The 25,148-nt window shown below is 36.2% G+C and overlaps 1 protein-coding gene and 2 long non-coding RNA genes across 4 annotated transcripts in view; 2 read left to right on the top strand and 1 right to left on the bottom strand.

Annotated features, from left to right (window-relative positions):
• Window positions 1-3,057, top strand: part of LOC123583505 — a 101,694-nt gene extending 98,637 nt beyond the window's left edge. Inside the window, exon 3 of the long non-coding RNA XR_006704914.1 lies at window positions 2,955-3,057. This is a non-coding gene — a long non-coding RNA (uncharacterized LOC123583505). The remainder of the gene's footprint in view (window positions 1-2,954) is intronic.
• Window positions 1-25,148, bottom strand: part of SCFD1 (sec1 family domain containing 1) — a 114,616-nt gene that overhangs the window by 8,774 nt on the left and 80,694 nt on the right. Inside the window, exons 19-23 of one of the 2 annotated variants that reach the window (XM_045450596.1) lie at window positions 20,770-20,845; window positions 13,300-13,353; window positions 8,852-8,904; window positions 6,343-6,376; window positions 4,734-4,799 (exon numbers count right to left, since the gene is read on the bottom strand). In XM_045450596.1, the coding sequence (XP_045306552.1) occupies window positions 4,734-4,799; window positions 6,343-6,376; window positions 8,852-8,904; window positions 13,300-13,353; window positions 20,770-20,845 (283 nt within the window). The remainder of the gene's footprint in view (window positions 1-4,733; window positions 4,800-6,342; window positions 6,377-8,851; window positions 8,905-13,299; window positions 13,354-20,769; window positions 20,846-25,148) is intronic. The other variant, XM_045450597.1, reaches the window with a different exon arrangement.
• On the top strand, window positions 6,835-24,618 carry LOC123583504. Its single transcript, XR_006704913.1, has 4 exons — window positions 6,835-6,948; window positions 9,361-9,415; window positions 22,239-22,417; window positions 24,387-24,618. It is a non-coding gene; the product is annotated as an uncharacterized LOC123583504 (long non-coding RNA).

Below are 25,148 nucleotides of genomic sequence, written 5' to 3'. Positions count from 1 at the left end.
GGTGGCTTAGTAGCTACTAAAATGTAATGGCTTTAAAGGGAAGCTATGAAAAACTCATAGTTAACATTATCCTTAATGGTGAAAGACTAGATGCTTTGACCCTAAGATCAGGAAGAAGATAAGGAGGTCTGCTACTTATCTATTCAATTCAACATTGTATTGGAGATTCTAGACAGAGTGGTTAGGCAAGAAAAAGGAAAAACCATTCCAGATAGGCTAAGGAAGAAGTTCAACTAATTCTATTCACAGATAACATGATCTCCTACACAGAAAGTTCTAAAAATACTAAAAAAAAAAAAACCCTAACAGTTAAGAAATGAGTTTACTGGGGTTATAGGACACAAGATCAATTCACAAAAACTCATTTTTATTGGATTGCAATGAGTAATCCAAAAATGAAATTAAGAAAAAAAGTTCAGGAGCACCTGGATGGCTCAGTTGATTAGGCATCTGACTCCTGATTTAGGCGCAGGTCATGATCTCAAGGTTCATTGGGTTTGGGGCTCATGTTGGGCTCTGTGCTGACAGTAAGAAGCCTGCTTGGGATTCTCTCTCTCCCCATCCCCTACTCACATGTGTGCTCACTCGCTTGCTCCCAAAATAAATAAACTTAAAAAAAAAAAATTCTGTTCATAATAGCATAAAAATACATAGAAATAAATTTAATGAAAACTGCAAAGCCTATGTTCTGAAACCAACAAAAACAAAAATTAAAAATGAAGATCCACACAAAGAGAACAAAATCCCATGTCATGGATCAGAAGACTTAATTAACACTGTTAAGATGAAAAGACTTTGCAAACTGATGTATAGATTCAATGCAATTCCTGTCAGAATCCTAACACTGACAAGTTGATTCTAAAATTCATACAAAGTGTAAGGCATCCAGGAAATCAAAAACAATCTTGAAAAAGAAGGATAAAGTAGAAAGACTCACATGTCTGGAGTATGAAACTTACTACAGTGCAATGGTAATCTACAGAGCATAGTACCGGCTCAAGGATAGATCTATGGATCAATGAAACAGAACTAAAAGTCCAGAAATAAACCCATACATGTATGGTCAGCTTATTTTCAACAAGGCTGCCAAGTCTATTAATAGGGAAAAACAAAAAAGTCTTTTCAATAAATGGTGCTGGGACAACCTGGACTGCCACATACAAAAGAAGAAAGCTGGGCCTTACTTCATAATATATGCAAAATTAACTCAGAATTGATCACAGACCACTATATAAAGTACTCTTAACACTCAGTAATAAAGGGCACTGGGGTGGCTCAGATGGTTAAGTGTCTGACTCTTGATTTCAGCTCAGGTCATGATCCCAGGGTCATGGGATCAAGCCCCATTTAGGGCTCTGCAATGAGCATGAAGCCTGCCTGAGATTCTCTTCGGTCTCTCTTCCTCTTCGCTGCTTGTACTCTCTCTCTCTCCCTAAAAAGAAAAACAAAACCCAAACCCCTCAATAATACAAAGGCAAAATAACTCAAATTTTAAAAATGAGAGCAAAGGATTTGAATGTATCTTTCTCCAAAGATACACAAATGGCCAATGAGCACATGAAAATAAACTTGATGTCTTAAGTCATCAGAGAAATGCAAATCAAAACCACAATGAGTTACTATCCCACTCCACTAGCATAGTCAGAATCAAAAAGTCAGATAACAAGTGCTGGCGATAATGTGGAGATATCAGAACCCTCATATACCAATGGTGCAAATGCAGAATGGTCCAATCAGTTTGGTAAACAGCCTAGCAATTCCTTAAATAGTTAATCATTAAAGTTATGATGACCATGATATTCCACTCCTAGGTATACACCTAAGATATGAAATGAAAACATACTATTTACACAGAATAACACTGGACTATGACCTATGGTTCCAGGTGGACAGTAGCAGGTTTCATCCAGAATAGACACTGATTTTGGATCTATACATCTGGTTACTGAAGCAAACACCTTTAACACTCTATTAGAGTCCTCAGCAGAAACTGTTTGAATTTAGAGTCCCTTTTTATATATCATTTGATAAAGAAACCCATGTTGCTGCAGGTGCAGTTCAACAAGTGTGCTAAGAAGCCTCATATACAATAGACTGACTTATGTACTTTACCAAACACAAAGTAGATGGACTGAAAATTGGAACATTTGGAAAAACTTATTTTCTAAATTGGGCACATCTCTTTCTGTGGCTTGTATGATGGAATGTGTGTTAAAATATGACAGGCATGTAATTAAAGGGGGAAATCAACAGTGGATAGATTGTTGAGATACTGCATGGGAAGTAAGGGAGAGATGAAGAGAGGTAATAACACAGGAACTGACAAAAATTTATTCTGCATTTCTAAAAAATTTTTTTCTCTACCTGATCCTGTAGTTCAGGGACATGGATCAATTGCAAACATGACACCAAAACAATACCTCTAATTTGAGGAGTGATGTAAAGGGCTGTTTCTATTTCCACCTGTCTAAACTGGGATTAATGGGAGGACCAGAGAGTCCTGTAAGCGTGCACTTATCCACCCCTACTTCACTGGGAATGGACATCACTGGGAATGGACAAAGGGGAGAGCACTGGCCAGTCTCATACTGCTGCCAGCTCTAGTGATCAGTCATCTTTGCTGAATCTGACAGTCTTCTAAATCAGGGGCCAAATCCTGGGTAAAAATGACTCTGAAAAAGGAGCCAATAAATGAATAATACAAAAGAAGAAAGCTAACATTATCTCTGTACCTTGTAAGAGGCCAAGAACAAGAGAATAACACTCTGAGCTATATTTACACATGCCCACAAGGCCTGCAGAAATTGCCTCCTTCATTTGAAGCTGAAGGTCCAAGATGGTTTCCAGGAGTTTAAAGAATGATTTAATCTGCAGGTACTCATGTCGTGATGACGCCAATAACATCTAGGGGATAAATCCTCGGAATAATTCTAATCCTCCTTTTTCTTTTACAGGTTCTGTATATTCTAGAAGATCCCTCTGGGGAGGCAAAATTAGGATACTATTTCCACTAAAATGCATACAAAATAATTCGTTCAACAGCAGAGCCAAAGACCAGTGTGTAACTATTAACCTAAGTGATGATCTGTTAAGAAAAGTGCTTGGATACAGGAACTTAAAATGTCTTCTGCATGCCTGACTAGTCATAGTAGCCTGTGTCCTACTGCCTCCACACCATGTTTTTGTGGGTGCGGAATAATAATCAAGGAAAAATACTTAGGAAACTGAGACCAAGTAAAAGATAAAGGGCTTACATACCTATCACTGACAGTCTGATGTTCTTCTGATGAAAGCAACTGATCAAAAAACTACACTTAGTTAATAACTGTTACACAGCATCAACTTATTAATACATTTCACAAAATTAAAATTTCTATAGTAGAAAGAGGTAAGTTGTGAAGCTTATACACGAATAAAAACAAGTCTGCAGTATTTGGCAGACTGTAATGTTTCTTTAAAGTTATACCTGCATTTCTGCCACTCTACTCCACTAATGATTAATATTTTGATGTTTATCCTTCTTGTTTTTCTGTTCTATAAATGTTAAAAAAAAGATGCAGAAAGAAGAATGCTGACAAGTCTAATTAAGAAAGCTTAACCAGGACTAAGGTGTGTGGAATGTATAAGCACGGATTAATTTCAGCTGGTCTGTTGCAGCCCTTTGTTTATCCCTGGGAACACCTGGAACACTCATATTGCTAACCCTTTGCCAAACCTAAATGAAATAGATCAACTAGTGATTAATATAGTCCCCTGCAAGGGTCACAGATAGATTAGGGGACAACTTGAACTAGCTTGTCAGCACTGTTTACAGAAATAGTACAGATTAATGGTTTGCACCTGGTTCCTGTTATGTTTCCTTGGTTTACTGCTTTTGAGCCTGCTCATGCAGCCTGGTTTTGACTATATGACCAGAGGAGGGTATCAAAGACCTCTCCTTGTACAAGATGGATGTTCCCCTGAGACCACAGCATCTTACATAGATCTTGGTGGTTCACACTCTGAAGAATGTACTCTGCAACTGAAATAGGATCCCAGGAATTGTGCCTGATAAAGTTCTGTGACTTTTTTTTCCTCTTGTACCAAAATCTCCACCTTTTTAAAGTCTTACATAACATAGAACATAAGGAATGATCATTACTTAATGTTAAGCAAATAAATGAAGATTACAAAATGTCATTCCAACAACTGATAATTCTATTGCCCCTACATTTTAAATGGCATTTTTGCTCTTCATATCCTTTTGCTTAGTTGTCTGTTAGTCCCTGCTGCTCCTGTCGGCTTTGACTAGCACTATACTGCTAATTTGCTACCTCCTGTTTGCTGAAAAAGCAGACATTCCAAGTGTGTTGCTGATTTAAGTCAACAGGATGGGGGCAAAGTGCTTACTATTCCGGGAAGTGGGTTTGCTAAATCATTTCACTAAGGTAGACTTTTTGGAAGAGGAGCTTACTTAAAGTCTCTAAACATGTAAAGTCAAATTAGGATAGAGAGCTGCCAAGTACATCAGTAAGATACATTATTTTCCAGATCAAGTACAATTTTAGGCCAGAAACATGATAGGAATAGGAAAACAATGAGCATATGGGCATTCTTCCATATATATAAGGACTTTTAAACTACCTCTAGAAAAAGGGTTGAGAATCAAAAGAGCCACCAGACAATGCTAGTATTTTAAAGACACGGAACTGTGAAATACCAAATGCTTAAGGAATTAAAAGGCCAACACGTACCTTTATATAGTCAACAAGATTTTGATATTCAATGTAGTTGCCTCCTCCCACCACAAAAACAATTGCCTAAAATGCAAACAGAAAAAAGAAACAGGTAAGTTGAAAAAATCAGTATTTTAACTTTCAAGCAACATGGCTTTTAGTTTGGAGCATATTCCACAACTTAGGTAAAAAAATACAAGCTAGCAAAAGGTCACATCCTAAGCACCTGATGCTACTTCAATTAAAAAAAAATGTGTTTCCAAAAAGTATAGAAAAAAACTGACCTCATTCTTCATACAATTAAGTAATAGCATATAAATCTAAAGGGCTTTCTCTAGAAGGCTTTTTAGAATTTGAGGTTATTTACTGTAGGTAGGAAAAACAAAATTAGCATTTACATAATCTCCAATATATGTTCTTCACTGTATTTTTATTGAGAAGCTTATTGTATTTCAAATGAAAGCACAGTCACAGTATCTTCACAAATTTGGAATCCAATTTTAGAAGGAAGTTCTATGCATATAAAACTTTTACCACAGTCTTAGACTCCTTTTTCTGTCAATTGTTAATTTTGTATCAGCTTTTTTACTTTTTATTTAAATTCCAGTTAACCTACAGTGTAATATTAAGTTCAGGTGTACAATACAGAGATTCAACACTTCCAAACATCACCCAGTGGTCATCACAGCAAGTGCTCTCCTTAATACCCATCACCTATTTCACCAATCCCCCCACCTTCCTCCCCTCTGGTAATCATCTGTTTGTTCTTTATAGTTAGAGTCTGTTGCTTGGTTTGCCTCTCTCTGCCTCTTTTCCCCGTGTTCATCTGTTTTGTTAAATTCCACATATGAGTGAAATCAGATCATATTTGTCTTTTTCAGACTGACTTATTTCACCTTGCATAATAATCTCTAGCTTCATCCATGTCATTGCAAATGGCAAGATCTCATTCTTTTTAATGGCTAATATTTCAGTGTGTGTGTGTACACATGTATCTTTATCTCACATCTTTTTTATCCATTCATCAGTCAATGGACACTTACATGAAAGATGTTCCACATCACTCATCATCAGGGAAATACAAATCAAAACTACAATGAGCTATCACTTTACACCTGTCAGAGTGGCTAAAATCAACGACACAAACAACAAGTATTGGTGAGGATGTGGAGAAAAGGGAACCCTCATACATGGTGGGAATGCAAACTGGTACAGCCAGTCTGGAAAAGGTTCTTCAAAAAGTTAAAAAAAGAACTACCTTATGATCCCTGAGCAATTACACCACTAAGAGTTTACCCACAGAATACAAAAACACTAATTCAGAGGGATACATGAACCCCAATGTTTACAGCAGCATTATCTACAATAGCCAAACTATGGGAAACAGCCCAAGTGTCCACTGACTGTGTCAGTTATTACTAAGCTTAAACTCTTTTAAGTAGTTTTATGCATCAGAAAAATATAGTTACTAATAATTTTTTAAAAAGAATCTTGGGTACACAGAATTGGATGTATCAAGATTACCGGAAAGTAACTGTAATAAAGCCATGTTTAAGATGAAGATAATTGTTCAAACTGGTCATCTTCCTTCCTTTTTAGAGGCAGAGAATTTTTATATAGAACTTACCTCTTGGAATGGATTTTTGTTCCTTGGAACTGAGCTGTAACAAAGAAAAATGATACTGAAAATTTCACCTGAGGCTTTCATTACAGATGAAAGACATATGGAAATACATGCATGTACACACACACTAAATATAAAAATGTATTTACAATCCTTCCTCCTTCGCTTTCTTTGAGGCTTGTCCTTAAGTTTTGTGTATCCAAATAGTGAATGAGGAAAAATATGCTGGAAGTCTATGTGTCAGTATCTAAAAGGGAGTAGGGCAATCTGTTAACTTTAAAATGAATGCAGAAGGATATGCTAGAAGAAGTGTATGTGTCAGTATCTAAAAGGGAGTAGGGCAATCTGTTAGCTTTACAATAAAATTCTAGGGGCACCTGGGAGCCTCAGTCGGTAAAGTGACCGACTCTTGGTTTTGGTTCAGGTCATGATCCCATGGTTCGTCAGTTTGAGCCTCACATCGGGATTCCCACTGTCAGTGCACAGCCCACTTGGGATTCTCTCCATCTCAAAATAAATAAACTTAAAAAAAAAATTCTAGGAGAAAACTGAGAGGGAGAAGGCAACACTGAGCAGCAGCTCTCAAAAGGAATAAAATCTGGGTATAAGGTAAGTTGATGAAGTACCTATTTTAGTGGTAAATTACATAAAATTTTACCATACTCAACATAATTTCATAGTTTGTCAGTATCTACATTTGTGAAAAAACTATGTCAACACATGTGGGGGAAGGATAACAATTTAGAGGGGAGATGGGAGGAGGTATTTCCATTTTGCTGTAGCTCATTTCTTTGTATTTATGTATACCACTATATATCATTATATATATTAACCACCATTTCTGTATTTATGTTTTAAAAAAACTTATTTGGTGCCAAGATATCTTATAATAAAGGTATTTTTCAAAGCTTTTGTGAGTCAGATATATATTTGTTTTCAGTGCTAAAACAGGCTATACAAAGAGAGCTTAGATTTTTGAAAATGTCAACCAAGAGGAGAGAGCTATTATCCCTTCCTTAATTATTTAAAGGCTGATTCCACAGCTCTATCATCTTTTCCTCATTTCTATGGCCTGTCTGAATATTCCATAAAAAGGGCCAGAAGTCCACCTGATTGAAACACCTCATCAGTGTTTAACTTCCTTCTGGAGTGTTTTAAGTTCCTCTGAGAGTAGACATGGATGGAATAAGGAGGTGAGACCTAAATAGCAAAGTATTACTAGTTATTAATAACCAAGATTAATTGTGACAGAATAGCTTAGAAGGCTGAATCTATTAAAAATGAAACTGAATTCCTCTGTCTTATCAATGCTAATACTCATTATTATGCATAAACTACAGGGAGAATTAAGGCATTTCTCAGTAATTTTTTAAGAAGCAAAACATATCTACCTGTTAGCCATATGCAAATACAAGGAAGACTAAAATGTAAGCTGTGAACTGGAGAGTATCAAGATAGGAAAAGAGTTGTAAATCTACTGTTTCAAAGTGTACAAATCAGTGGTTTTTAGTCTATTTACAGAATTGTACAATCTTCGCCATTGTCTAATTTCAGAACATTTTTATCACCTCCAAAAGAAGCCCCATACCTATTAGCTGTCACTTCTCATTCTCTCTCTCTCTGATAATTTATTTTGTTAAATTCTTTTGCCAGTGTTATTAGCTGCTGCTTTTGCAACTCTGGTAATATTTCTGGAAAGAACCTTTTAAGTTACCAAAACAATCTAATCATCATCTATCTAGTGATTAGATGATCAATTCTATCTTACAAAGATGCAAAAGCTTGGGATAGAGCAGAAACATAGTTCTAAAGATCCCAAACATAAGATGTAGGCAAGAAACCAGTTTCACCCAAATTTTGGTGCTAAAGATCATTCTAAGAAGGTTTTTTCTTCTCCTAATTCTATTCTTTCTCTATGTCTTGTAGGCTATTTTTCAAACTAGCATGAATTAAACCTTGAAAAATAATATCCATAATGAAGTAAACAAGTACTTTCCATACCATATTTGTTACAAAATAAGAGAAATTACTTGTGGAGTATTTCATTGCCATAAAATATTTATAACAATCCATAGGGCCTGGATTTTATGGACCATATAAAAAACAAAACAAAAAAATCCAACAACTGGGTATTCAACATAAAGTTCCCACTTTTGCTTCGGTTCAGTAAGAATATTCATTTAAAAACATATTATTCGTATTCCCCTTCCCGCACACTTTGTAATACTGCCATCTCGTCATTAAGAAAAGCCGAAACAACTAAAATATAATGTATTTTTTTGGTGTGTGAGTGTATATACTTGAAAGGAAAAGAACCAAAATGTTAAGTACAATTAGCAATGATTATCTCTAGGTAATGAGATTATACATACTGTTCACTTACCAGTTTTCTATATAGTTTGAATATTTAATAAGCAATTGTTGATTTGTAACAAAAAATCAATTTTTCCATTCTCGGTGGGGTGGGGTGGGGAAACCTATAAACAAATTACACAAGTCAAGAGCTACTTACCTGTCATTGCCCCGTAGCATTTTGGGGTCAAAATATCTATAGTCATCAGTTTCCTATTAAAAAAAGCAAACAGAACTTGATTTCTCTTTAGAGTTACGGTTTGGCTTTGAGTATTTTATTTCTTTAAGCTTTTAATATGGTAGATTAATTAAATGTGTGTCACCACCACCAAATGAACACTTACTACATGTTAAACATTATCTTAAATGCTTTATTATTTTTTAAATGTTTATTTTTATTTTTGAGGGGGGTTGGAGGGGCAGAGAGAGAGAGAGAGAGGGAGACACAGAATCCAAAGTAGGCTCCAGGCTCCAAGCTGTCAGCACAAAGCCCGATATGAGGCTCGAATCTGTGAGCCATGAGATCATGACCTGAGCCAAAGTCAGACGGACGCTTAACCAACTGAGCCACCCAGGTGCCCCAACATTATCCTAAGTGCTTTAGATGAAATTACTCACTTAAACCCCACAACATCTGTGAGGTAGTTACTCTTCTCTCTTTTTTTTCAGATGGGCAACATGGGGTACAGAGAAATTATAGAACTTTCCTAAGATCATACGACTAGTAAGTAAGGGAACTCCAGACTCTGAACCCAGGAAGTCTAGCTTCAATTCCCAAGCTTCTAACTACTATACTATACTACTATACCATTTCTTGAAAATTTACCATTTTATAAACCAAGTAATTATTTTGTCTTGTTTTCTATTTTAGAGTTTTATTATTTAGCCCTGATTTTACTGAATATACAGACAAGCCAAAACAGGTTCATAATCTTATTTGAAACATTTAAAGTTAGATGTATTCTGGAATTTTGAATTTAAAAAGTTTTAGATAGCTAATATAATGCATAAACTGTGTATGTAACATTCCCAGTGGGTACCACCCCATCATCTACCACATTAATATTCTATAGCTAAGTATATGAATACTAACATAAAGTAGGATAAATTCAAGCCTCAACTTGAATTAGAATTAGGTTTTGCCACCGAGTGAGTTATACAACATCTTTCCAATTTTCAGAACTTTGTAGATTTCAGAAGTTGTGGATAAAGGACTGTGGAGAAACTAGCTTCTTGATATTAAAGGAGCTGAGAAGTATTGTTTTACTGCTTGTAACACAATCATTTCCTTTTTTCAAATTTTATTTTAGAGACAAAGTGAGAGAGCCTGGGAAATGAGCAGAGGGAGGGAGGGAGACGGAGGGAGAGAGGGAGGGAGGGAGGGAAGGAGGGGGAGGGAGAGGGAGAGGGGGAGAGGGAGAGAGAGAGAGAGAGAGAGAGAGAGAGAGAGAGAGAGAGAGAGAGAAAATCGTAAGAAGGCTGCATACTCAGTGCTGAGCCCAGTGTGGTGCTTGATCCCACGACCCCAGGATGATGATCTGAGCTGAAAGCAGGGGTGGAATGCTCAAATGACTGAGCTACCCAGGTGCCACTGTAATCACTTCCTAATCTCTGCCTCTCTCTCCTTCCATAGCACAGTCAGCCAGAGGAATTTGTTCTTTTCTGGATTGTGGATGGCCCTACCCCAACCTGATCAGTGATAAGCTCTGCATGTATTGCCACCACCTATTCCTGTACTCAGTGGTAGACAGGGTTTAACCAATTACAGAACTTCCAGTGAACTCAAAAGTTGCATCAGAATTCTTTAACACTTAGCTCCAGAAAGCCACGCCAGCCAGATTTACAAGACGAAAACTATGTGATACTGTCTTAATCCCTTCTTTCAATTTATCCAGTCAAAACAATCAAAGGAGAACACTTAGTGATTAGAATGCATCTACCATATGACTCTACTTATATGTGGAATGTAAGAAACAAAACAGATGAACACAGGGGAAGGGAAGGAAAAATTAAATAATATAAAACCAGAGAGGGAGGCAAACCATAAGAGACTCTTAACTATGGAGAACAAACTGAGGGTTGATGGTGGGGGGGGGGGGGGGGGGGGGGGGGGGGGGGGGGGGGGGGGGAGGTGGGCGGGGGGATAGGCTGAATGGGAGATGGGCATTAAGAAGGGCACTTGTGGGGGTTCCTGAGTGGCTCAGTTAAGTGTCTGACTTTGGCTCAAGTCATGATCTCATGGTTCGAGAGTTCAGGCCCTGCCTCAGGCTCTGTGCTAACAGCTCAGAGCCTGGAGCCTGCTTCAGATTCTGTGCCTCCCTCTCTCTGCCCCTCCCCTGCTCACACTGTCTCTGTCCCTCAAAAAGAAATAAACATTAAAAAAAAATTTTTTTTAAGTAAAAAAAAAGAAGGGCACTTGTGATGAGCACTGGATGTTATATGTAAGTGATGAATCACTAAATTCTACTCCTGAAACCAATACTACACTGTATTAACTAACTTGAATTTAAATAAAACCTTGAAGAAAAAAAAAAGAATTCATCTAGAATTAGGTTATATTCAAGCCTTTGAGATAAGATACATTCAAGATTACTACTAGCTAAGTCTAACACAGCACACTTTGCTAATCTCTTTGGTATTTTGCTAAACTATCTTCAATGCTCCCAATCAAGTTGTCTATCTGGGAACAGGAAAAGGAGAAGAGAAAGTACAGGCAGCTGTCTCATCTAGCAGATGGATGAACAAATGCGTTCAAAGCAGAAAAAAAATCTTTTTCTAATTACAAAATGTGTCTGTAATAATGTGCCTTCAGTTATACAGTGAAAGTCAAAAGAACTAATAAAGGAACTTACACAACCTAGAGGAACATTAGAATAAGACCCCAAATTTAGCCATCCATGTATCTATGACAGAATATTGTGGAAAGCATGTGTATATGAGAATGAGTAGCAAGCAGAAATACAGGAATAGTGGGCTTTTGGTTCCAATTCTGCTATTAAAAATGGTGTGACTTGGGATAAGTCACTTAACATCTCTAAAGGTTTCCTCTCCTTTAATTGTTCAAATTACTAATTACTTCTAATTGTTCAAATTACTTCTAATGTTTCCTTAAACTCTAAAGCTCTGTGATTCCATAAAAGGCATGTTTCTTTGCCCTAATCAATATATCATAGTGGTGAAAAATGTGGCCTGCTTAGCTCTGCCATTTATTAACTTTGTGTCCTTGGGCAAGTTAATTAATTTTATTGTGCCAGTTTCATCTATAAAATGAAAATAATAGTATTTTCTTAGAAGGTTCTATTAAGAATTCAATGAAATGTGAAAAATGTTTTGAATGGTTCCTGACACATAAAAAGGGTGCAATATTAGCTATTATCTTTATTATCATCATTATTTATCATCTCAACTTCAAGATTAGGGTCATGCAACAAAATATCTTAAACTTAACTTCCTTAACCCCTTATAGATTTGGCATCTGCCTAAAATTCTGCATGTATTCGTATTTTTAATCTTTAGTGTGTGGGATAGTATCTCTCACATATTTATAGCTTATTATGAATTACTGTTCTCTAAGATAACTAGTTTTAAGTATATACTTCTTTCAGGCTTTCAGGCATTTCAAGAATTGCTATTTCTTCATATATTCTAGGATGTTTTAACAAAGTCTATTGTACTACATTGTATACCATTTTCTCTGTATCAACTCCTAGATGGAAGAATCCAATCCCTTATATCTTAACATTATAGACGATTATTCTCTCATTACTTTCATAATTGTAGTTACCCCTTTTGGGGATGTTCTTATTACACTCTTTGTTTCCACATGGGCAGATTTTTAAATAAGTTTTTGTTAATTCCCTTTGATATTATAACCATGTTTTAACAATTACAAAAAGTGACACATTGATCTGAAGATTCTGCTCATTCTTAGCACGGGATCCTAAGCCTTGCTGCCAAGTCTATACAGAGATCCAGATCAATCCAAACTAGGGTTTTGATGCTGCCTTTCTTGATTCTAGACTCTTGTGACAACCGCATTCTAGCTGCCATAGAAACAGGATGGGCTGTTTTATGAAACAGATTGTGATGATTTTCACATTCTTTTAGCTTGGAAACCCAGTAAATGCTAAGAGTATTTATCGGTCTATCTATCCAACAATTTATCTCTCTCAATTTACTTTTCAGCCCAAAAGAATTTAGTGCTATCTAAACACATGCACTTAAAAATTTCACTTCTCTCCTAATTTAATTTTATAAAGTTAAATTGCTCAGGTACTCTTTATACTACATCAATTGATGCTCACTAGTTGTCATTTACAGAAACTTGCTCCTTAGGATATATTTTATCTACATTTAATTATACATGAAGAATATAATCTACATTTAATTTGGATGAGAGCTGGCCAGAATAGTTACAGCAGCTGAGAAAACCAATTCTCATTACCTGTGATAATGACTAAAAACAGGCTCTTGGAGAACATGGACTCTTTCTTTCCCTCATGTAGTCTGCTGTGATTAAGTGCACAATGAACTCAGATTTTATTATCTTTCATAAACTGAGTTTGATACATTCACGAATTTACAAGTACAATATTATACGCTACTCACAGGATTTGACTTCATCTCCATGAGATTGTCTAAAATACGAGTAACAGGTAGATTCTGTAGAAAACATAAATATTTTGTTAAATATTAGAAAAATAATCAAAATTGTTCTCTATTAACAAAACAACCAAACCATTTCACATTTAACTATGCTCACTTTTTGATTAAACACATTCTAAAATTAAGAATTCAGTGAATGGTGTCATAGATGTAAATATCCTTGGCACTACTGAAGTTTCCAGAAAAAAAAATATATATATAATTCTAAATCAAAAGGTCCTTCTAATGTGAAAGTGTAACCAGGTTTCAGTACAAACACATGTTTGGGCTTTTCACTTTGTTGGATGTTTGTTTTTTAATACTAGTAATTGCAATCTTCTGATAAAATAAGAATCCCATTTTCCCCCCATTTCTTTTCTGCAGATAGTAAGAGTTTCTTTCAACAGAGTAACTTAGGAGCATCTGGGTGGCTCAACTGGTTGAGCGGTTTACTTTGGCTCAGGTCATGATCTCATGGTACATGAGTTTGAGCCCCACATCTAGCTCTCTGTTGTCAGCACAGAGCCCACGTTGGATCCTCTGTCTCCCTCTCTCTCTGCCCCTTCCCCCACTCATGCTTTTTCTCAAAATAGACATTAAAAAAAAAAAAAAAGTGCTTTGCAAAATAACAGGAGGGAATAATTTTTTAAAAACACCTGGAGCAAGAATACATTAAAATTATAAGATTTTACTAAATTAATTTTATACCAACTTCTTAACTTGCATACAACTCTCCACTGAGCTCCCTGAATTGCATTACTAGATCTGTACAATGGAGACAAATTCAGGAAAGATGTTATGTAATGACTAAAGTCATAAGAGTCATACTACTATATTTTTGAAAATACTTGGAAATTTTTGAGTATTTCTATCAGTATCTCATGATAAATCCTCTTGCAGTATAAAAATGAGATTTTTCTAAAAGGTACAACTAAATTTTGGTTTGTATTTTATAGCTCTGCAATACCTACAAACCTGCCAGTCAACAGGTCATTAAATAACGTAAGAAAAATTTCTTTCTAGCAGAATACTTTAGAAGTTCATGAGCCCAGGGACAGTTCTTTGTTTTTGTCTGGTCTTTACAACCACATAACACCCAAAGAATCATTTACCACTGCTGCACCATAGGATATTCACATACTGTCAGTGATTGAGGAAAACTTCAAGTGCAGAGAATGATAAAGGAAAGGCATAAGAAACAGTACAACTTCTGAGTTCTTTGTCACCAACTATGCGATATCTAGGTTTTGTTGTTTGCCTAAGTGAAGGCTTGAATTGAGTTAATCATTTAAAAAATCAATTTTATATTACTAATAATTTATATACAAGACTAACCAACTTTTACTGACTGAAAACAAACTGACCTGTGGCAGCTTACAGAAAAGAATAAACATCAGAAGGAAACCATACAATTTTCTTTCTTCAACAAATGTTACCTTACTCATCTTTAGAAACACAAAAAATTTCTGTAGCTCAATAAAAGATATAAATGAAATATAATCAAATAAAAAACTCATTAACTGTTTAAAAAATTCCCAAGCATAGGGGAACCTGTGTGGCTTAGTCAGTTAAGCGTCCAACTTCAGCTCAGGTCATGATCTCACAGCTCCTGAGTTCGAGCCCCACATCAGGCTCTTGTGCTGACAGCTCAGAGCCTGGAGCCTGCTTCCGATTCTGTGTCTCCCTCGCTCTCTGCCCCTCCCCGCCTCATGCTCTCTTTGTCTCAAAATAAACAGTAAAAACAAACAAACAAAAGCAAACAAAAAATTCCCAAACATTTTTCAGTGTTTTGGGGAACTGTTTTAGAAATAAAATGTAAAACATTATCGTGTGGGTTAGCATTAAATCTTTATTAGCAGCAAGCTTTACTATAGACATAGATTTGAGAGATAAGTCTCATAAACATGAATATCCTACATTAAGGATCACTATTTCTAAAATCCTCAAATTTAGATACATGAACTAGAAATTTTATTTGGAGAAAAAAATAAAAAATAAATTAAAAAAAAAAGGATTCTAAAAACCCTTACTGGTTTAATGACCATAGTTATGTTCTATGATTTTAGTCACTGGAAAAGGCTGAACAAAAACAATGTTAATCTTATCTCTGATGATGTAATTGCTTAAAAACAAACTGAAATAGAATGTGCACAGAAGTTAAAAAACAATCTAAGCAAAGTAATACAGCTTTACACCGAAAACAGTTAAAAATTTTTTTTTCCCTTTAGTTCTCCTAGAATTAGCCACTGTACTCTATACTGCCAGCTGGTCTATAGTGACTATTTTTAATTTTCCCTTTACAGCCTTGGGCTTGGGATGATATTCTGATGCTGAAGTCAGCATTGAGATTGTGACAAGAATTGCTCCTGTCTTGATTATCAAAACCCTGGTGAATGAAAACCAGTTTGTGGACTTCCTTGAATGCTGCCCCCCCCCCCCCCCCCCCCCCCCCCCGCCAAGTAAGCTTCACGCCCAACACGAGCCCAACACAGGGCTTGAAATCATGACCCTGGGATCAAGACCTAAGGTGAGACCAAGAGTCATACACTTAACTGACTAAGCCACCCAGGTGCCCCAAGAATGCTTATCTTGAAGACTATGTTAGCCACGTAACTAATAAGATGAAATGGGTGGATACCAGAAACACATTGGAAATGAGGAATTATCAACGATATAGGGATGGAAAGTTGTCAGTGAAGGAAAGATAGGAAAAGGGAGGGGGTATAAGATGGATCATCTATTTCCAAAATTTTAAAATTTTATACCAGAAAGGGATCTATGGATGAATCCAATATCCACATCAACATCTTACAGATGAGGAAATAATAAAATATAAAGGGGTGTTTTTTTCCATAATCACAGTATGCTAATGGCAATGAAATCAAGAAAATAAGATCACATGGACCCAATAAAACACATCCAGTCCTCTATCACTCAATTTCAACAATGAGTTGAATCCTGTCTACTCTCACCTATTCCCCACTTTCCTAGGTTGTTTTAAAATAAGTCCTCAATAAAAAAATCATTTCAGTCATCAATATTTCAGTATATATTTTCAAAATATAAGAACTCATAAAAAACTATAACACTACTAGCACAACTAAAATAATAATTTTTTAATACAGTAATATCCAGTTAATGTTAAAATTTCCCTATTTCAAACATTTATTGTTGAGTTTTCTCATTCAAATCACAAACTTAAGGGCCACACACTGGAGTTAGATGATACACCTTTTAACTTTTTTTAACCTACTGGTTTCCACTGCTTGCAATTTATTTGTTAATTCATTTTAAAAGAGTGATTATTTTAGCAAACAATCCAAAGTGAAATAGAAAACTTCTAAATTATGCAACTTTGTGCTATATTATTCATCACATTCTTGTACAATTATCCTCACACAAATAAATTCCAAATCTGTGAATATCATTCAAATGGTTTTATGTGATAGCTGATACTTGTGATGCAGAAAACTTATGTTACCCAAGAAACGAAGTATAAAAAGCTCTTAAAGGCAACATAGAAAACTGCACATGAGACATCGTATTCTTTTTATTTATAACTTAAAACATTTACTCAGATTAAAAAATGTAAAATAATAGAGATTTTAAGAGTCATAAAGTACTCAAAACTTTACAAGTATGAAAGTGGCAGAATTCATCTCTAGCAGTCTCTTCTCTGGTCATCTCTTTCCTCGTAGTTCCCAAACTGCCCCAGATCTCCCATTGCAGTACTGCTAAATTTTAGAACATTAGGGCAATGTAACTTTTAAAATGGATTTCTATTAGTTTAAACATTTCTAGAACAATAGACTCTTTTTTAATTATTCAACTGACAAAGACTGCACACATATACACACATACATGTATGCACCAAGGTCTGGGAAGGATGTAGAGAAACTAGCACTGTAAGTCAATGTTAGTCGGTATACCTTTTCTGGAGGGCAACTTGGTATTATTTATTAAGAACAATTAGAAATGTTCACCCTTTTGATTCCATAATTCAACTATAGGAATTTATCAGATAGAAGTAATCAGAGACAAATACTCAGAAAAAAATTAACATTTAAATATTAAGTATATATCCATCAGAATACTCTTTTTTTTTTTTTTGAAACAATAACAAACGATTGTATTAGACTGTTTTTTTCTTATTTTTAAAAATGTTTATTTATTTTGAGAGAGAAAGTGAGCGAGAGAGCACAGGGGAAGTGCAGAGAGAGGGAGAGAGAAAATCCCAAGCAAGCTCTGCACTGTCAGCACAGAGCCCAGCGTGGAACTCGAACTCATGAACTGTGAGATCATGACCTGAGCTAAAATCAAGAGTAATGTGAACTTAACCAACTGAGCCATGCAAGTGCTATTTTTTTTTTTTTTTAAAGTAGGTTCCACACCTAGTGTGGAGCCCATCGTGGGGCTTAGGCTCACAACTTTTGAGATCAAGATCTGAGCTTAGACCAAGAGTTGGACACTTAACCAAATGAGCCACCCAGACACCCCTAAATGTTTTTTAGTATGACTTTTCTTTCTACTTCAAAATATAAAATGAACCATCCTCCCACAACAAAAAAAAATCACATTTATTTCCTCTATGTTGAGCCTAAATGTCTCATTAACTTACACTTTTAAAAAAATGCATGGTTCTTCTAGTAGTAGCGGCAGAAATATCCTACAGATAGAGATAACTACCAATCATTCCAAAATTTACTTCTGCAAGTGAGAAACTGCCTATTTCAAAGCTGTTTGTTACTTGCAATGTTAAGAAAAGCAAAGGGATTTGAGGTTACAGATGATAGTTTTATACTTTATGAACTTTAAACAAACTTGTGTTAGTTTATTGTGTTAGTACAATAAAACTTTAACTAGATCAGTTTAGACACCTATTACAAGCATCACTAGTGGACATTTATGTGAATAATAAGCTCAGAAAGTAAATAAGAACATTCCAAAAATTAAAGTCTGTAATTTCTCCATACTATGAGCTATTCCACTATTGCAATTTCCTTGTAAGAGTAACCCATTAAGAAAAATATGTAATTCTCCTTAAACATAAATTTAACTACACGTGGCTACACAATACCCACTCTATCTACCGAAAGGCAGACATTATCTTAGGAACTGGTGGTTCCCTTTTTGTCTCACATAACAAAATCATCTTGTCCATAGTTAATGCTAAATAACTATCATTATTGGTGGTGTGACAGAGATTCTCTTGACAAAACTTTACTCAGGCTCCTCTGAGCTCTCTTTCAATGAGGACTTGACTTCTGAACTTCTGTGTCCATATTTGCACAGCCCACTTTATAAAGCATCCTGCTAAGTTAGTTTAGCAAGAATCTCTCATTTTCTATACCTGATTACCCTTCTTATCTGGTTAGGTTCCTCATCCTCTCATCTCCCAGATGATGTCTGATCTCATTGGCCTGCCTTCAGCAAGAATCCTGTTAGGGTGGTTTAGCCAGAATCCTCTTCCATCCCTGATGTTTCCTTTTAGTAATTTTACATCCACTGATTCCTACCCTGGTCCTTGGCTATAAATTCCCACTTTCCCTTGATGTATTTGGAATTGAGCCCAATCTTTCCCCCCAGGTACAAAACCTTACTGTGGTGGTCCCAATTCCTTTCACAGTGACCCCCCTGAATGTCTGTCTTCCTGTTCTTTCCCAAGTGTCGTGAGTAATTTTCTCTTCAACAAGTGCTAGGTTAAACTGTAAAGTACAATACATTAATGTCTAATGTGCCCAACTTCCTATTTTGTATTTTTTTTTTTTTTTAACTTTTATTTATTATTGAGAGACAGAGACAGAGTATGAGCATAGCAGGGGCGGAGACAGAGGGAGACACAGAATCTGAAGCAGGCTCCAGGCTCTGAGCTGTCAGCACGGAGCCTGACGTGGAGCCTGAACCCACGAACTGTGAGATCATGACCTGAGCTGAAGCTGGACGCTTAACTGACTGAGCCACCCAGGCGCCCCTTTCCACCTTTTCACCTTCTGCAGAAGAAAGATGAACAGACTCAGGGAAGTAATGTAAACCAGTAAAAGAGTGGATTAAGTACTTACTAGTGGCTCTTTACCAGGAGAGAGGTAGACTGTGAGGGAATGAAAAGAATTCCTAAGAGGGATAATGAAGCTAAAAAGTGTTCCTAAATAATTAGGAAATAATGCAATCTGGAATGTATCTTAAGTTTGGAAAGTCAAGAGCCCTTTAATTAAATAAAGCATATTAGTTTTTTTCACTGTTCTTTACTTATACTACATGGTTCTTATAATTAAACATCACTCAAATAAAGAACTGAATACTTTATATAAAGTGCTATGGAAAATTCAAAGATTGGTAAAAAAAATTCCTTGCTCTCAAGGATCTTATCAAGATCCTTATCAAGAAGTAAAACATTCTATGTCAATTATATCTCAATAAAACTGGGGGGGGGGGCAGAGTAAAAAATAACATCAATACAAAATACTCCATGTAAATACTGTAAGGAAGATGAAAGTATGAAGAAAGCCCAGAGAAAGAAAAGATCAATCTTTTTCTGAAAACAAGTAAACACTGACTATTCACATCTGAATAACTGATAATCAACTCTCTTAAAAATTTGGGCTTTAAAATCTTTCTCATTATAAATTGAAATATTTATGTGTGAAATATTATGTTTTAGCCTTTCCTTCAACTATCTCAGTAAAAATAAGTAAAAGAAAAAAATATAATAGGACTAATGAAACAAGAATGACAGGATGTTGCATACTGAAGCTTGGTGAAGAGTTCAGGGAAGATTCCTATACTAATGTTTATTTGAAAATTTCCATACTGTAAAGTAAAAAACAAATCCTATTTGGAAACAAACAAAATTAATGATGACTTTCTGAAGCAGAATACTTATATATTAGATTAGCAGAAAAAAAGAAAAACAAAAGTCACTAAAAAATGTTTTCTGTACAAAACTTTTATTCCAAAATGAAGCGTAAAATCAGGCTATACTACTTTTGGGGTAGTTTCATTACCCCAAAACATACATTCTACTTAAAATATTTTATTCTAACTTACACAGACCTTAGACCTTTAAGTTCATTTGCTTATTCTCTTAATATATGTTAAAACTTATATGCATTAGGTAACAGTTTATTATTCTAAGTAGGGTAAGTTCATTTTTCCAATCAATGTACTTTTACAAACCTGACAGTAGTTAAAGGAAAATCAAAGTGTCAATAAAGTCCAAATGAATTAAAAAAAAAAAAAAGCCTAAAATAACAGAGCCCTGAACTACACGTGTGAAAATATCGTATTTTTAAATATGCCAGAAAGAGGCCCCTTGATTTTACTTTATTCCAAATATTTATAACTTGAATATATCTAGAAGGTATTCTAGCTAAGCAATCAACCTGTCAACATTTATGTTCAAAAATTACCAGAATGTTTTCTAACAAGTATACTCACTTGCTGTTTCAATACCAGGTTCTTCACTCCTTCCATCACAAACTGTGACCCAGTATTCATGACTCGTGATAAGAGACTAGGGACAAAAGAAGAGGATTACCCTAAGTATAAATTATCTTTCCAATTTGTTACAGATAAATCATTTGCCTATTACACATGACCTGCTGAGGCTCACTGTACCTACCACTTTTATTCTCACTAAACAGTGACCCGAGAATTTTTGCTTCCAGATACCCTGGCTGCAATTTTATCTAACAATAAAACAGTAATAAAATTGTCTATCAATAATTATTAATAAAATGTAAAAATAAAATCTGCCCTCAAATTAAGCATCTTATTTTATTTTTTAAAGTTTATTTATTTTGAGAGAGAGAGAGAGAGAGAGAGAGAGAGAATGAACATGAGTGGGGGGCAGGTGTAGAAGGATGGAGAGATGGAGAGCGAGAATCCCAAGCAGGCTCTGTACTGTTAGTATAGAGCACAACACAGGGCTCCGTCTTATGAACTGTGAGATCATGACCTGAGCCAAAATCAAAAGTTGGACCAACTGACCCACCCAGGTGCCCCTCAAATTAAACATTTTTCCATTAGCATTTGCTTACTTCATGTCCCTGTGTCACGGTATTCCAAACCTTTTCATTATTAGCGTATTGGCTTTGGTGACCTGTGATCAGTGATCCTTGCTGTTCCTATTGCAATTATTTCGGGGTGCCACAATCCTTGCTCATGTAAGCTAGCAAACTTAACTGATAAATATAATGGTGTGTTTTGAATGCTCCATCAACTGCCTGTTTCCCACTCTCTCACCCTCTCCTGGTGCCTCCCTATTCCCTAAGATACAACAATATTGAAATTAGGCCAATTAATAGCCCTATAATGGCCTGTATGTGTTCAGGCGAAAGGAAGAGTTACATGTCTCTCACTTTTATTTATTTATTTTTTGATGTCTGATCTTCTTTGTTATTCTTAGAAAATCTCCTTTTGATTGGACTCAGACTAAGAGATAGAGGTTCTCAGAGAGGACAGCTTCTGTCTCTTGGCAATCTGTTCCTGGCAGTTTTTTTGGCCTCCTTTATTCTCTTGGCCAAAAGCTGAGCATTTTCTGCAGCCTCTTCCTTCTTTTTTCTTAGTATGCTGTTTCTTCAGAGCAATATGCCGACATCTGTGTTGGAGGACATGTGGAATAACAAGATTGCTGAATACTGAGCGCTTTGGTTCCTGGTTTCTTACCTTCTCTGTTTAGGGACTTTCTCACAGCATACTTGTGGATATCATCTTCTTTAGAGAGACTGAGAAGTCTGTGGATTCTGCTAGCTCTTTTGGGTCCCAGGTGATGAGGCACAGTATTATCAATGAGTCCAGGAATATCCTTCCCCTCCTTTTTTTTTTTCACAATGAGAACAAGTTGAGGACACTAAGACTGACACCCACAATGCAACCTTGAACAGATTTGCATTTTCTTTCCCCAGCCCTCCTCAGTCTGTAGCGGAAATGACCCTTACTCAGAAGGCAGACACAGCCATGGGTCAAAACACTCTGCTTCACTGGGAATCCTTGTTTGTCATTGCCACCACTGATTCAGACTACATAATCCTTCTTCACCCAGAGTATCAGCAGCAATTTCTGTGGCCATATGCCTCCATAAAAGGTAAAAATTCTGTCTGCTGTCCACGTCAATGAGTTTCTGGAAGCCAGTAGCTGAGAAAGAGATGTTCAGCTTAATCCTAAAGCAGTCTACCTACCACCTCTGAGGCGCATGAAAAAGAGCACATGTCTCTCACTTTAAATCAAAAGTTAGAAATAATTAAGTTTAGTGAGGAAGAAGGCATGTCAAAAGCTGAGACAGGCTGAAAGCTAAGCCTCTTGTGCCAGTTAGCCAAGTTGTGAATGCAAAGAAAAAGTTCTTGAAGGAAATTAAAAGTGCTACTCTAGTGAGCTCACAAATAAAGTGAAACAGACTTAATGCTGATAAGGAAAAAGTTAGAGTACTATGGATAGATCAAGCCAGCCACAAAATTCCCTTCAGCTAAAGCTTAATCCAGAGCAAGGCCCTAACTCTCTCCAATTCTACGAAGGCTGAGAGAGGTGAGGAAGCTACAAAAGAAAAATCTGAAGCTGGCAGAGGTTGGCTCATAAGGTTTAAGGAAGGAAGCCACTGAGAAACTTAACAGAAGGCCATGGGGGAGGGGAAGGAAAAAAAAAAAAAAAGGTTAGAGAGGGAGGGAGCCAAAACATAAGAGACTGTTAAAAACTGAGAACAAACTGAGGGTTGATGGGTGGGGGGTCGGGGGGGGGGGGAGGGTGGGTGATGGGCATTGAGGAGGGCACCTGTTGGGAGGAGCACTGGGTGTTGTATGGAAACCAATCTGACAATAAATTTCATATTTAAAAAAAATTAAAAAATAAAAAAAAAAAGGAAGGATGCCATCTCTGTAAGGTAAGTGCAGGGTGACACAAGAGCTGATGGAGGAGTTGCAGCAAGTTATCCAGATATAGCTAAGGTAATGAATGAAGGTGGCTACACTAAACAGTTTTTCAATACAGACAAAGAAACTTCTACTGGAAGAAGATGCCATCCAGCACTTACATAGCTAGAAGAAGTCAAGACTTGGCTTCAGTTGGCTTCAAAACTTCAAGGACTCTTATTAAGGGCTATTGCAGCTGAGGACTTTAAATTGAAGCCAATGCTAATTTACCATTCTGAAAATCCCTAAGAAATATCCCTTAAGAATTATGTTACATCTCTTTTGCTGTGTTCTAGAAATAGAACAAAGCCTGGATGATAGCACATCTGTTAGCATGATTTACTGAATATTTTAAGCCCAGTGCTGAAACCTACTGCTCAGAAAAAAAGACACCTTTTCAAATATTACTGCCCACTGCCAACACACCTGGTTACTCAAGAGCTCTGATGGAGATGTACGCTGAAGTTAATGTTGTTTTCATGCCTGCTAAAAACTTATCCATTCTGCAGCCCATGGATCAAGGAATAATCCTGACTTTCAAGCCTTCTGACTAAAGAAATACATTTTGTAAGGCTATGTAACTGTTACAGATAGTGATTGCTCTGATGGATCTGGGCAAACTAAACTGAAACTCTTCTACAAAGGATTTACCATCCTAGATGCCAGTAAGAACATTCACAATTCATGGTAAGAGGTCAAACTATCATCATGAAAAAAAAGTTTGGAATAAGTTGACTAAAACCCTCATAGGTGACTTTAAGGGGTTCAGGACTTCAAGGGAGGAAGTAACTGCAGATGTGGTGGATACAGAGAACTAGAATTAGAAGAGCCTGAGGATAGGACTGAATTGCTGTAATCTCATGATACAACTTTAGTGAATGAGGAGTTGTTGCTTGTAGAAGGGCAAAGAAAGTAGTTTCTTGGGAATGAATCTACTCCTGGTGAAGACTGCTGAAATGACAACAAAGGATTTAGAATATTCCATAAATTTTGTTGACAAAACAGTTCCAGGGTTTGAGGGACTGACTCCATATTGAAAGAAGTTCTACTACAAGTAAATGCGATCAAGCTGCATGCGTGGTTACAGAGAAATCGTTTGTAGAGGAACAGTCCATTGATGCAATAAACCTCACCATTGTCTTATTTTAACAGGACGCAGCCACCCCAACCTTCACGAACCACCATCCTGAGCAGTCAGCAACCATCAATATCATGGCAAGACTCTCCACCAACAAAAAGATTACTGAAAGTTCAGATGATGGTTATCATTTTTTAGCAACAAACTATTAAAAAGCCTCATTTAAAAAAATGTTTATTTATTTATTTAGGGAGAGGGCGCATGCACACGGGGAGGAGAGAGGGTGGGTGAGGGCAGAAAGACAGGAGAGAGAATCCCAAGCAGGCTCCACACTATCAGCATTGAGCCTGAAGCAGGGTTTGATCCCATGAACGGTGATACATTACCTGAACCCAAATCAAGAGCTGGATGCTCAATCGACTGAGTGACCCAGGCACCCCAGCAATAACTATTTTTAAATTAAGATATGTACATTTTTTAAAGACAAAATGCTATTATACCCTTAATAGACTATAGCACAGTACAAATGTAATTAACATGCACAGGAAACCAAAAAATTAATTTTGAGTTGTTTTATTGTATTATTTGCTTTATTGCAGTGGTCTGGAACTGAACCCCCAATACCTTTGAGCTATGTCTATAGGTTTTAGGCAAATTATAATTTGGAGAGAACTCCCTGCTTTCCTGATTGCCTTACTATTAAAACAATAAAATTAATGATAGTAAATCAGGATAACTTGTTTTAGGAATTCAAAACACATCAACATATTGAAAATATATATGGGTGTAAGTATTACAAGTAAGTCAAAAAGTTACTATATTCTCTACATCACAGC

The sequence above is a fragment of the Leopardus geoffroyi genome, chromosome B3, assembly GCF_018350155.1.
Source record: "Leopardus geoffroyi isolate Oge1 chromosome B3, O.geoffroyi_Oge1_pat1.0, whole genome shotgun sequence".
Lineage (NCBI taxonomy): Eukaryota > Metazoa > Chordata > Mammalia > Carnivora > Felidae > Leopardus > Leopardus geoffroyi.
The sequence above is the reverse complement of the archived record's forward strand: the minus strand, read 5'-3'. Positions and strand labels throughout refer to the sequence as shown.